The sequence below is a fragment of the Gymnodraco acuticeps genome, unplaced genomic scaffold (assembly GCF_902827175.1).
Source record: "Gymnodraco acuticeps unplaced genomic scaffold, fGymAcu1.1, whole genome shotgun sequence".
In the NCBI taxonomy this organism is placed as follows: domain Eukaryota; kingdom Metazoa; phylum Chordata; class Actinopteri; order Perciformes; family Bathydraconidae; genus Gymnodraco; species Gymnodraco acuticeps.
Genome location: NW_022990300.1, coordinates 216,128 through 229,985, shown reverse-complemented (window position 1 = coordinate 229,985; position 13,858 = coordinate 216,128). Strand labels below are relative to the sequence as shown.

The window sequence follows — 13,858 nt, the reverse complement described above, 5'->3', positions numbered from 1 at the left end:
TTATTGCAGAAAATAATCTCTGTGGCAAACACACATTTATGATATTTACGAGCTATGTTCAGCAAGATAATCTCCACATATTAACACCAATTTATGACGTAAGAAGTCAATGTTGGGCTATAAAGGAACTACAGCATGGTCACATGACTTCACATCACCACCGCTAAGCTAAAGGAGGCTAATGTTGGGCTATAAAGGAACTACAGCACGGTCACATGACTTCACATCACCACCGCTAAGCTAAAGGAGGCTAATGTTGGGCTATAAACGAACTACAGCACGGTCACATGACTTCACGTCACCACCGCTAAGCTAAAGTTGGCTAATGTTGGGCTATAAAGGAACTACAGCACGGTCACATGACTTCACGTCACCACCGCTAAGCTAAAGACGGCTAATGTTGGGCTATAAAGGAACTACAGCACGGTCACATGACTTCACATCACCACCGCTAAGCTAAAGGTGTCTAATGTTGTCCTATAAAGGAACGACAGCACGGTCACATGACTTCACGTCACCACCGCTAAGCTAAAGGTGGCTAATGTTGGGCTATAAAGGAACTATAGCACGGTCACATGACTTCAAGTCACCACCGGTAAGCTAAAGGCGGCTAATGTTGGGCTATAAAGGAACTACAGCACGGTCACATGACTTCAAGTCACCACCGCTATGCTAAAGGCGGCTAATGTTGGGCTATAAAGGAACTACAGCACGGTCACATGACTTCACGTCACCACCGCTAAGCTAAATGTGGCTAATGTTGGGCTATAAAGGAACAACAGCACAGTCACATGACTTCACGTCACCACCGCTAAGCTAAAGGCGGCTAATGTTGGGCTATAAAGGAACTACAGCACGGTCACATGACTTCACGTCACCACCGCTAAGCTAAAGGAGGCTAATGTTGGGCTATAAAGGAACTACAGCACGGTCACATGACTTCACGTCACCACCGCTAAGCTAAAGGAGGCTAATGTTGGGCTATAAAGGAACTACAGCACGGTCACATGACTTCACGTCACCACCGCTAAGCTAAAGGAGGCTAATGTTGGGCTATAAAGGAACTACAGCACGGTCACATGACTTCACGTCACCACCGCTAAGCTAAAGACGGCTAATGTTTGGCTATAAAGGAACTACAGCACGGTCACATGACTTCACGTCACCACCGCTAAGCTAAAGGCGGCTAATGTTGGGCTATAAAGGAACTACAGCACGGTCACATGACTTCACGTCACCACCACTAAGCTAAAGGTGGCTAATGTTGGGCGTGATGACGTTTAGTCGTCTCATTTAGACACTTGTTAGAAACCATTGTTTTTAAATGAACTAGTGTGGTATTTACTGACGTATTTTATGTCTTAGAACAAAATGTTAAAGTTCCTCACGGTTTAACCACATACTAAACCATTATTTACTCTTTACATTATTATTTACATTTCAGACTAGAGGTAACAAACCGGTATTTTCTTTGAGATTTACTCACTTTGAGACGTTTTTATCTGTGTTTCTGCAGCCGCTGAGAGTGAACGGGGTGAAGGTTTACACAGAGAATGTGGACAAGAGGCAGGTCATCATGGATCTGCAGATCAGGTACACACACACACACACACACACACACACACACACACACACACACACACACACACACACACACTTTAACCCAAATACATTTTATTTTGTAAAGGATAAGGCTTCTGATATTCCATATTTGACCAATTGTCAACAATCCCCATGAAAAGAAAAATAACAACAATGTATCAGCAAAGTAGTGCAAATAGTCTCAAATGCACTTTTTACTCTTATTTACATTACATTTCATTTAGCTGACGCTTTTATCCAAAGCGACTTACAATAACCAATCACAGGGACATTCTCCCTGGAGTAACTAAGGGCTAAGTGCCTTACTCAAGGGCACACTAGTGGTGGTGTTCCAGGCGGAATTTGAACTCACAACCTTTCCGATCTTCAGCCCACCTCACTATCCATTAATCCACCACTACTAGTTACCATTTAAATGACAAATTGTTGAAAATTAAGCTGTTTATGTATATATTTGCTTTGTTTTGGTCTTTGCTTAGGATATGTTGACATTGAAGTTTTAGATTAATACGGAGGAGGATTTGGGTCGCTTTAATCTAAACAAATCTTCACTTTTGGTCAGAATTTGTCCTCCTTTTGAATCGTCTTCCGTAGAAAAACACTCAAACATTTTCACTTAAAAATTCAAGTGTTTCTGCTTCAGTTTGTCGAGAAAAAATGCAAACCATTAAGACATGAATGTACAATTCACATTTGTATTTCCTTCTTCCTTCCCTCACAAATACCATCATTGAATCTATTTTTAATCTTTCCAGTTTTGTGGGGAATACAGAGATTGACGTGGACATCAAGAAGTACTACTGCAGAGCGGGAATCAAGAGTATTCAGGTAGGACTGCAGCCGGGAATATATCATGTGAAGTGCTATTAAAAAAAAAAAATGTCAATGCCAGGTCCGGCAGTAGCTCAGTCAGTAGAGGCTTGGACTGTGAGCCGTGGGGTCGCCGGTTCAAGTCCCCGACCAGACCTAAAAATGGAGTGTGGACTGCTACTTGGAGAGGTCCCAGTTCACCTCCTGCCCTGCTTTGGTGCCCTTGAGCAAGGCACCGGGTCTTTAGGGTTGATGTTTGTTAGACAAGCAACACATACAGCAACAATTAGGATCCCTGCACTTGTAATCAACTTTTTAAAAACTATTTTAAATGAACAATCAATAAATCAGAGGAACAATCAACTGATTACGTGAGGATGAAAATATTCCTTGGTTGCAGCCGTAGTCAGATTTGTGTTTGTGGAATAATTTCTTTAACATAAAATACAATAGAATAAAGAAAACTAGTAAATTAATACTCAAAGTAATTCAGTTTGCATGCTTCTAAACTTGAACTGCACATGCATATGTATTTATGAGGCTAAATAGGTAAAGAAATGGACGGACATTCAGACTGGTTTTCCATATAATGACAATTATCCAATTATCAATTCTAAGTTGCCTGATACTGTACAGCTTAGAAATAACAACAATCCAGCCATTAAAACAAACAAAAACACTGAATAAATTAACATATTATCCCAGATTACCCCACGTTGGACGTCTCTTTAAAATGACCGCTCAGAGGAGAGGAGTTCTCATTTCTCTAACCGCCTGCTGCTTCCCCTCCTCGTCTCCTCTCTCCTCGGCTCCCCTCCTCGGCTCCTCCTCTCGCATCTCCTGTGGGTGGGACTAAGACACGAGGATAGGAGTCGAGGAGGGGAAATCCCAGAAATGAGATACGGCCTAAGACTGCGATATAATGTTTGTGTAGCAATAATACATACGACATATATGTTTTAAATGTCTCCAGTACCGATAAAAAGACCGATAACGTTGGAGCTTAACGGCGCACCATTCGTTCACCAACGAATCGACGACTGAATTAGTTGGCAACTCATTTGGTCGTCGATTTTAATCGATTAAGTCGATTAGTTGTTGCACCCCTAAGTAGTAATATAATACATGTTATTTATATAGCGCTTTTCCCGGTGCTCAAAGAGCAGTGTGTAAACCGCCCCGCCCCCTCGCACACAGACGGGGGAGAGATCTCTCGTCTGGATTGGAAAGATCGAAAATACTAAATAATCATAGACGCATTGTTTTGTCTTTTTGCGTATTAGAAACGGAGTTGGCGACACTAAAACTGCAATATAATGTTTATGTAGCAATAATACATATGAGATATTTTTTAAATGTCTCCAGTACCGATAAAAAGGCCGATAACGTCGGAGCTTAACGGTACCACGGTCTTTAATAATTCAGCCCCGGGGCCCGTTTAGTACCGCGGCTCGGTACCCATCCCTAGTTATGTGACTTATTTTCCTTTATGATTTGAGAAGGAAAGCAACACAGATATCATTACAAAGCTCATCATCCCCTCTTTTAAACAGTGCGTATAACTCTAAATCTGATCAGCTCTTTCAGACAGATGTTATCATCGACAGCAGCTCTCATTTTCTTTGACCCCTGTGTGACCTCTTGCCTTCTGCAGAAACACTTTTACATAATGTGTTGACACAGGCCTGATAAAGGAGCTGTTATCCTCTCCGCTGCATCAGGCCATATTTGCTGTTCAGAGATCAGAGAAAGTGAGCGCAGTGAATATTTGCTTTTAAACTGTACATCTGCAGCGTGTCGGCTTTTAGAGACTGCTGAAGAAATAAGTAGTTAGAGCTGAGCATGAATGATGAGTCACTTTCTGAGACTTTCTCACGCCACTTACTCCAGAACAGGACTGCTTCTTCTGCTAAAACCATGGTGGAATATAATGAAGAACATTCACTTATTTATATTAATTTTAGCAGAATATGAAAACAAGCTTTCTCATGTAGTTAAATATATAGCTTTTATTAGTAGATGTGAACTTACTCCCCTCTTCTTGCCTTATTTAAAATGTTCTGCCGCTGAAACAATCTCCAATGTCCTTCATTTTATTATTTTTATTGTACAAAGTTTAATTTAATGATACCTTCAACATTTTTTTACTCTATTTACTTAATATTAATTCATTGAATTCATTTATTTTATTATCTATTCATTTATGTATTTTATGTATATTATTAATGTATTATTATTGATTTATTATTGATTTATTTATTATTATGTTTTTATTTATGCATTTATTTTATTTCTTACATTTTAGCATTACTACTTTTCCTTAAGTACAAATTAGGGATGCAGCGAATATTCGGCCACCGAAAATTATCGGCCGAAAATGGTTAAAAAGGCCCTTTCGGCCGAAAGGGTTTTAGCACCGAACAAATATCACCGAATGTCAGAACAGGCTTACGTTGGTAACCTAACGTGTTGTTGTGATGACGTAATAAAGACGCGGCGACCATGCTCGCGGCTGGCTCACAGGGGGGGGAACATTGACCTTTGTCATCGAGATTGCCCTGAGCCTTTAACAAATCGTATTAAATAATCTGATGACAGACTGTAAACAGAATAGCTGAAATTTTAACAAACTAAATAACTCAGTTACCTCTAATCATTAACCCATGTTTGTATAATGTAGTTAACTCCGTGTGTTGCTGCTAGCATACATAACACCTGACGTGGAAACGTTACTCGTGGATGGAGCTACAGAGCTGCTAGAGAGACGGTCGAACCCGGTACATTCCTCCGTCTGCATGCGGTACACTTTTGCTAAATGTTTAGACAAATTGCTCGTGCTTACATGCTAAACTCTTATTGCACTTATGGTAACAAGTATTCTCCACATCGAGACGGGTAAAGTTTAACCACACCTCGGAGCGCGTTCTCTCCGCTATCTCCGCAGTGTGCTCCGCTGCATGTAGCAGCTGCGTGTGTGTAAACTGCCCCGCCCCCTCGCACACAGACGGGGGGGAGAGATCTCGTCTGATCAAAAATACATCATAGACGCATTTGTTGTCTTTGCATATTAGAAACGAGTTGGCGACACTAAGACTGCGATATCATGTTTTTTAGCAATAATACATGACATATATAAATGTACTGTATGCATTCAAAAGTGCTGAATAAATGTTTTATGGACCCATAATAGTGATTATTATTTAAGTTAAGTTTTGCCATAATCATGTCTATTTCCATAATCAGGTAGCTGAACAACATTGGTAACAAATGTATACATTATATATATATATTTCTATTAATCCTTTTCGGCCTATTGGCATTCGGCTTTCGGCCAACTGTTTCCTATTTTCAGTATCGGTTTCGGCCAAGAATTTCCCATTCGGTGCACCCCTAGTACAAATTCCGAGTACTTCTTCTACCTCGGGTTAAAATGCATCATCCTGACACACACAATCTCCTGCCCATGATTTATAAACCTTCAGGAAGGAGGTTGGTGTGTATAAACAAAATTAATCTTAAATCTCTTCACTGCGCCCATTTTGATCTTAATGTTGGTATTTGATTACTCACAGTGAGTTACGACCAAATTTGGTGCTGCAGACGGGCAGGCTGCATATCTGAGCTCTGAGTCACTGACAGAGTGTGTGTGTGTGTGTGTGTCTTCAAGTGGAAACATTCACTGATGTTACTTCAGAGTGTGTGTGTGTGTGTGTGTGTGTGTGTGTGTGTGTGTGTGTGTGTGTGTGTGTGTGTGTGTGTGTGTGTGTGTGTGTGTGTGTGTGTGTGTGTGTGTGTGTGTGTGTGTGTGTGTGTGTGTGTGTGTGTGTGTGTGTGTGTGTGTGTGTGTGTGTGTGTGTGTGTGTGTGTGTGTGTGTGTGTGTGTGTGTGTGTGTGTGTGTGTGTGTGTGTGTGTGTGTTCAAAAGATCATATTAAATCGGTGAATGAAACAAATAAGATAGTAGAAGTTGGATACATGTATACGAAATACATAAGGAATATCTGCTTAAAAAAACAGCTGATAAATGGCCTTACATGATATGTTATGGGACTTTTTAAAATAAATACGTTTCAGTGAGATATTAAACATCACTAAGGACTAACTGACTAATTCATTATGTGTTGTATTATATCCTCTGCAGCTCCATGGGACGCTGAGAGTGGTGATGGAGCCTCTGCTGGGAGACATGCCTCTGATCGGAGCGCTGTCCGTCTTCTTCCTCAAGAAACCAGTGAGTTTTTATCTTAAAGGGGACCAAGGGCAAAATGCACTTTGTGATGTCTTTTAAACATATATGTGTCCCCGGTGTGTCGGGGAACTCACGCAGCGTCAGAAAATAAAACCCTCTCTCTTTTCCTCCGTACCCAAATCTCTAAAAACGGGGGAACAACGGAGCTGATCCAGATTTGCGTCGGATATGACGTAATATCTGAAATGTGGACCCACGGCCCAATCAGAAACGTTGCTATCAGAAACAATGCCCGACTGTTTTGGACGTAATATGGTCGGTGTTTACATTAGCATCGCTAACACTCAGAGCTAACCTGTACTGGAGAGCATGTGTGTGAAGAAGCAGGAAGTAAAAAGGAACTCACCTTGTGGTATAACCGGCAAGAGAGAAAGCCTTTGAGCTCCATACTGTTTCAGAGAGAATCCTTGATAATCCATGATATGGCGTTTCATCACGGCAGCATTTAGTTTAGACGGTAGCTGCCGGGTCCCGCATGAGCTCAGCCCCTTCCTTTTTTTCTTTTTTTTTAAAGGTTTATACATAAAATCAGCACTTTAGAAACAGGAAGTGAAATAGAGGGATATGAGGCGTGGCTAGAATGGGTGATCTGTTTGGTATTTTGAGCAAAACACTTCATAGACATGTTTTTATATATTTTTATATATCTGAGACCTATGCTATTGCCTAAAGATAGCATGATAGGTGACCTTTAAACAACACGTACAGTGTCAAAGACAAAAAACAGGTGTGCAGGTTGTCCATTTTGTAACCCCCCCCTACAGAATAAGACAAGATGAATGGTACAAAAACATTTAAAATGATAGACAAACAAATCAGAATCAGAAACAGGTTTATTACCAGGTAGGGTGAGACATACGAGGAATTTGACTTGGGGTCAAAGAACACGATAGAGAACTATTTTAAGAACACTGTAGTAAAAAAAGAATATGGTTGAAATCACAGCACAATAAACTAAAACATGTTAGACATCATGGTTGACTTTAGTAAATCTGGGTTCTAATTCAGCTTAAAAGTGATGAATCGGTTAGGGAAGAGTACACAGTTTCAAACTTTTCATGTACGTTGAAAATGGTTGCACCAGTGAGTAGCTTTAACCTTCGACCTCTTTCCTCTGGTCCTCTTTATCAGTGCATTCCTCGCTGACTGCTCTCTTCCTTCCTCTGATTCTGCACGTCTTCCAGATGCAGCCTTTGATACGGGAACACTAGGGCTGCACGATTACAGGATTATGCACAAAACTACTTTGCGATTATTATCTTAACTGGTTTTTCCATTATGCCAGATTTGAGCTAGTAGCTCATTTCCATCTGCAGTCCCGAGGTCCTTTATTCTCACTTGTTTAAGAGGATCTGTATTAAACAAAGATATGCTATTAAGTCTGTAGAATAGGATTTGCAGGCCAGGATGTTTATGCAATTAGTTCAGGGTCATTTATACACATATTTGGCTGTAACAAATATTGCGCTTCCTGTGATTTGAATATGAAACTAATCCATAATGAGATTTGTATTACATCTTGAATATTTGCATACTAAGGCTGCACGATTACAGGATTATGCATGAAACTACTTTGCGATTATCTTGACTGGTATTGCCATTGAAGGGATTGATCATTTTTGCATCATTATTCTCACTTGTTTAAGAGGATCTGTATTAAACAAAGATATGTTATTAAGTCTGTAGAATAGGATTTGTAGACTGGGATATCTATGCAGTTAATTCACAGATATTTGAATATTAGCCCATATCGCCATTTTGCAGCCCTAACCGGTTCCCATATACAAATGTACCTTCAAGATCTTTCAACAGACATGTGCAATAGTTTCCTCTCCTCAGAGAATTTGCATATTCTATATTTTGATCTGTCATTTGCATATGGACCGAGTAGACGTCTGTGTACAGGTCTTAGGAGAAAGCACACATAAACAAAGAGAGACAGTTATTACTTCTCTACAAGAAGATTATTATTGAAGCTGACATTTTTGAGTCATCATTTTTTCCGATATGAGTTGTTCTGAGAAACCCCCCGCGCTGCTTTCTTTGTCTTCCTGTGCCAGCGTGGCAGAACGGGGCATTGTGGGTAACCGTGGTCTACATCTAGAGCGCTAACTAGGCCACAGAAAGACACACACACACACACAAACACACACACACACACTACCGTTCAAAGAAGGGAAATATTGTACCACTAAAAAACACGATGTTTTGATGTGGATTAACATTATCCAAACTTATATTTTTAAGTACCTTAAATAATGTGAACTAACAGAACATTATTGGATGCAATTTAGCTTTTTATTTGTGTAAAATCATTTCACATTGCCAGCTTTTGAAATGATTTTACGTTTTTGTTTATTTTTGATAACTTGTCTTATAAATGAGTATTCTTACTCCATAAACTATAAGTGCATATGATCCCACTTACCTAAATACCTTTTGCAACACAGTACTTCCTTATAAGAGAGTATTTCGACAGTGTTGTACTTTTACTTCTAAGGATCTGAATGAATGATCTTTGAGGAGCTGTCTTCATTTCTGCAGTTTCATGCGTCACTTTTCCTCATCAGCTGTACAACTGCTCCCAGTACTTCACAATTTAAGCCTCTTTCAAAACCCTTTTTCATTCAACATTGCAGTCACTCTTAATCCGTAACACACACACACACACACACACACACACACACACACACACACACACACACACACACATACCATGTTTACATCACTTCAGGGGACATTATATTGACTTACATGTATTTCCTTATCCTAACCTTAACCATAACCAACACATGCCTAACCCTTACACACGCACACGCACACACACACACACACACACACACACACACACACACACACACACACACACACACACACACACCATGTTTACATCACTTCAGGGGACATTATATTGACTTACATGTATTTCCTTATCCTAACCTTAACCATAACCAACACATGCCTAACCCTTACACACGCACACACACACACACACACACACACACACACACACACACACACACACACACACACACACACACACACACACACACACACACACACACACACACACACACACACAGTGATATGTTTTAAAACACGCGTGCCATTCCACCTTAAGTTCACATATGTTAACCCTGACAGCTGGCACGAGGCTGCGCTCATCTCATGGTGCCTGCTGTTATTTTAAGATTCCCAACATGAGTCTGGTGATATGGACCTTACAGTTAGTGTAATGAAGATTACAACACCTGGAACATTGGGAGAAATTACAGTCAACTATAATACCTTTTTGATTAGTCAGTTTTAAAACTATGTGAACATGATTTTGGAGATTTGAGATCAAAATGAGAATTCTGAGAAACAAATAATTCCAATTTTCCTCAGAAAATCACAGGATTCTGACATTTCTCTCCTGAAATATTAGGATATATTACTTTAACAACATCTGGAACATTATGTTATACAGCCAGGTTACGTTTTCTGTATTGTTCAATTTGGTTTTTGTCCAGTCTTCTTACTGCACTTTTCTAGCATTTTTCTTTCCTGCAAAGTGTGTGTTGCTAAAAAAAGGAATCCATATCACCTCCATCTACGTCAAGTAATATAAGGAGACCTAACTTTCCTTTCATAAGAAACACTTTTCTTATTTTGACTTCTCCTTATCCACTGTTGTATCTAATAGCTGTTAATTTGTTTATGCAATGTCATTTACAAAGTACCTCAGCACAGACTTCCTGTTTGTTTGAGAGCTAACGCAATCAGCTCTATTGAGTAACGGGTCGATTGAGTTACAGTCGGATCTGCAGAGTCATGGTGCAGCCCGAACCTGAGGAGCTGAGAATATGTAGAAGACAAATCATTGAGATTTAGTTCAAAAGCTAAAACCAGGGTTCGTACGTACGGTCATTGAAAACCTGGAAAAGTCATGGAAATTGAAAATGCAAATTCCAGGCCCTGGAAAAGTCGTGGAAAACAATATTTTTCCCAAAGTTTTGAAAAAGTCATGGAAATGTAACTAAAGTTGCATCAAATATAATTTACATTTAATCTAATCGCTGAAATAATCTGCGGTCGCGAGCTCATTCACGGGCAACAGCTCTGGTGGACATTCCTGCTGTCAGCATGCCAATTGCACGCTCCCTCAAAACTTGCAACATCTGTGGCATTGTGCTGTGTGATAAAACTGAACATTTCAGAGTGGCCTTTTATTGCGGCCAGCCTAAAGCACACCTGTGCAATAATCATGCTGTCTAATCAGCATCTTGATATGCCACACCTGTGAGGTGGGATGGATTATCTCGGCAAAGGAGAAGTGCTCACTATCACAGATTTCTTCAGATTTGTGAACAATATTAGAGAGAAATGGTTATTTTGTGTTTATAGAAAATGTTTTAGATCTTTGAGTTCATCTCATGAAAAATGGGAGCAAAAACAAAAGTGTTGCATTTATATTTTTGTTCAGTGGATATGATATGTTTTATAATGATTGATCATGAAAGTGTTCTCAAAGCTGGTGAAGGTGCAGCTAGTTTGAATGGCTTTGTATACTGCAGGGTAGCTGGTGGATTTACTCCAGGTGGAACTAAAGTCTGATTCAACACTTGGTTATATTTCACATCATTCATCCAGATCTGTGAAGTAACTAAAGGTATTAAATACATGTAGTGGAGGAGAAGTACACCATGTACCTCTGAACTGTAGTGGAGTCGAAGTACACCATGTACCTCTGAACTGTAGTGGAGTCGAAGTACACCATGTACCTCTGAACTGTAGAGGAGTAGAAGTACACCATGTACCTCTGAACTGTAGTGGAGTAGAAGTACACCATGTACCTCTGAACTGTAGTGGAGTCGAAGTACACCATGTACCTCTGAACTGTAGTGGAGTCGAAGTACACCATGTACCTCTGAACTGTAGTGGAGTAGAAGTACACCATGTACCTCTGAACTGTAGTGGAGTCGAAGTACACCATGTACCTCTGAACTGTAGTGGAGTCGAAGTACACCATGTACCTCTGAACTGTAGTGAGTGGGGGGGGGGGGCTCGGATCCTTGTCACCTTTTTCATACCTGATGAGTTTGCCTCCTTGACTGCAGTTGCTTTTCCTGTAGAAGCTAGTAAGCCTACTATTTGATTTGTTTTACATAGGCACAACATGTTTCATATGCAGACATTATGTTCCTGTTCCATGTTCAAATAAACCATTTTCAGTGGTCATTTTTTTTTGGTCATGGAAAATGAGATAAAGGTCATTGAGAAGTCATTGAGAAGTCATGGAAAATCATTGAAAATCATTGGTGAAAAAGTGTATGAACTGTAAAACGTAAAATCACTTTTCTTAATGTTTCTGCTGCAGCTGAGAGTTGTTGTATTTAGTTATTGAAGGAGATTTAAAAATAGTTCCTTATAATTATGTTTAGAGTTGGAATATATTAAGCTTTTGTTTGTATCTGATTGATCCGATAAGATTAATTGTCCATATTAAATCGTAACTTTTTATATTTGAAATACTGTAAATGTAACTATTTTACTTAACAGAATATTGCACAAACAAAAATATAACAGGCCATTAAATGTGTTTAAATACTTTAAAACCTAAGTTGCTATCAGGGGAAAATCCACCATTTGATAGGTAGTACAATTATTTCTACAAAAAACCTCAAAAATAGTAATTGTTTTTTTAAATTGTTGTAGCTTATATCTTTAGCTCAGCATCACCAGAAAACTTAAACCTATTTGATCGTCACATTAAAGGCTCATCTAAAGACTCATCTGGTGTCAAAACAAAAGTCTAAAAGTGTGTCTATGTAATTGTGATATCCATTAATATGTTTAACAGTTTAAGAGGTCATGTAATATACCTGTTAAAAACTTTATGTATTTACCTAATTATTGTTTTCCTTTTATCTTCATCTATTATTTCAGTTGCTGGACATCAATTGGTCGGGACTCACAAACATGCTGGATATTCCTGGTGTCAGGTGAGAAAGTGTGTGTGTGTGTGTGTGTGTGTGTGTGTGTGTGTGTGTGTGTGTGTGTGTGTGTGTGTGTGTGTGTGTGTGTGTGTGTGTGTGTGTGTGTGTGTGTGGTGTGTGTGTGTGTGTGGTGTGTGTGTGTGTGTGTGTGTGTGTGTGTGTGTGTGTGTGTGTGTGTGTGTGTGTGTGTGTGTGTGTGTGTGTGTGTGTGTGTGTGTGTGTGTGTGTGTGTGTGTGTGTGTGTGTGTGTGTGTGTGTGTGTGTGTGTGTGTGTGTGTGTGTGTGTGTGTGTGTGTGTGTGTGTGTGTGTGTGTGTGTGTGTGTGTGTTGCTGGTCTCTGCATCCATTGATTTTACCTTGAATTACTCCGTTTGTTGTTGTATAGAACGAAGGTGCACACACACTCTTTAGTATTTAAATAAAACCATGCTGAGCACTCGGACGTTTCTTTGCAGCGTCCAGAAGGGAAAATATTTCCTGACAAAATAAAGCTGGTGCTTTTGAAGAGACGTTCCCAGTGGACACACTCTCAGACTGCTGCTGAAATTACATTACATTTACCAGCGGATTACAGAATGGATTATGACCTTTATTCATTTCCCCACTAAGTATCGTATTTATAGTAACGTGATTATAAAAGTGGAGCCGCCGCAGACTGAGTTGTGATGTCGGATAGATTATGCACTTCCAGACGACATCAAATACATCAGTAAATACCCCACTGTTGAATAAAAAAAAACGCGGTTGCTAACAAGTGTCTAAATGAGACGACTAAACGTCATCACGACCAACATTAGCCACCTTTAGCTTAGCGGTGGTGACGTGAAGTCATGTGACCGAGCTGTAGTTCCTTTATAGCCCAACATTAGCCGCCTTTAGCTTAGCGGTGGTGATGTGAAGTCATGTGACCGTGCTGTAGTTCCTTTATAGCCCAACATTAGCCACCTTTAGCTTAGCGGTGGTGACGTGAAGTCATGTGACCGTGCTGTAGTTCTTTTATAGCCCAACATTAGCCACCTTTAGCTTAGCGGTGGTGATGTGAAGTCATGTGACCCTGCTGTAGTTCCTTTATAGCCCAACATTAGCCACCTTTAGCTTAGCGGTGGTGATGTGAAGTCATGTGACCTTGCTGTAGTTCCTTTATAGCCCAACATTAGCCACCTTTAGCTTAGCGGTGGTGACGTGAAGTCATGTGACCGTGCTGTAGTTCTTTTATAGCC

At 40.0% G+C, this 13,858-nt stretch overlaps 1 protein-coding gene across 4 annotated transcripts in view; it reads left to right on the top strand.

The window, feature by feature from the left end:
• The window catches only part of LOC117550272 (extended synaptotagmin-2-like), a 66,351-nt gene that overhangs the window by 20,630 nt on the left and 31,863 nt on the right, over window positions 1-13,858 (top strand). For all 4 annotated transcript variants that reach the window (XM_034222653.1, XM_034222652.1, XM_034222651.1 and 1 more), the window contains exons 5-8: window positions 1,517-1,593; window positions 2,358-2,430; window positions 6,553-6,642; window positions 12,589-12,644. In XM_034222653.1, coding sequence (XP_034078544.1) covers window positions 1,517-1,593; window positions 2,358-2,430; window positions 6,553-6,642; window positions 12,589-12,644 — 296 coding nt within the window. The remainder of the gene's footprint in view (window positions 1-1,516; window positions 1,594-2,357; window positions 2,431-6,552; window positions 6,643-12,588; window positions 12,645-13,858) is intronic.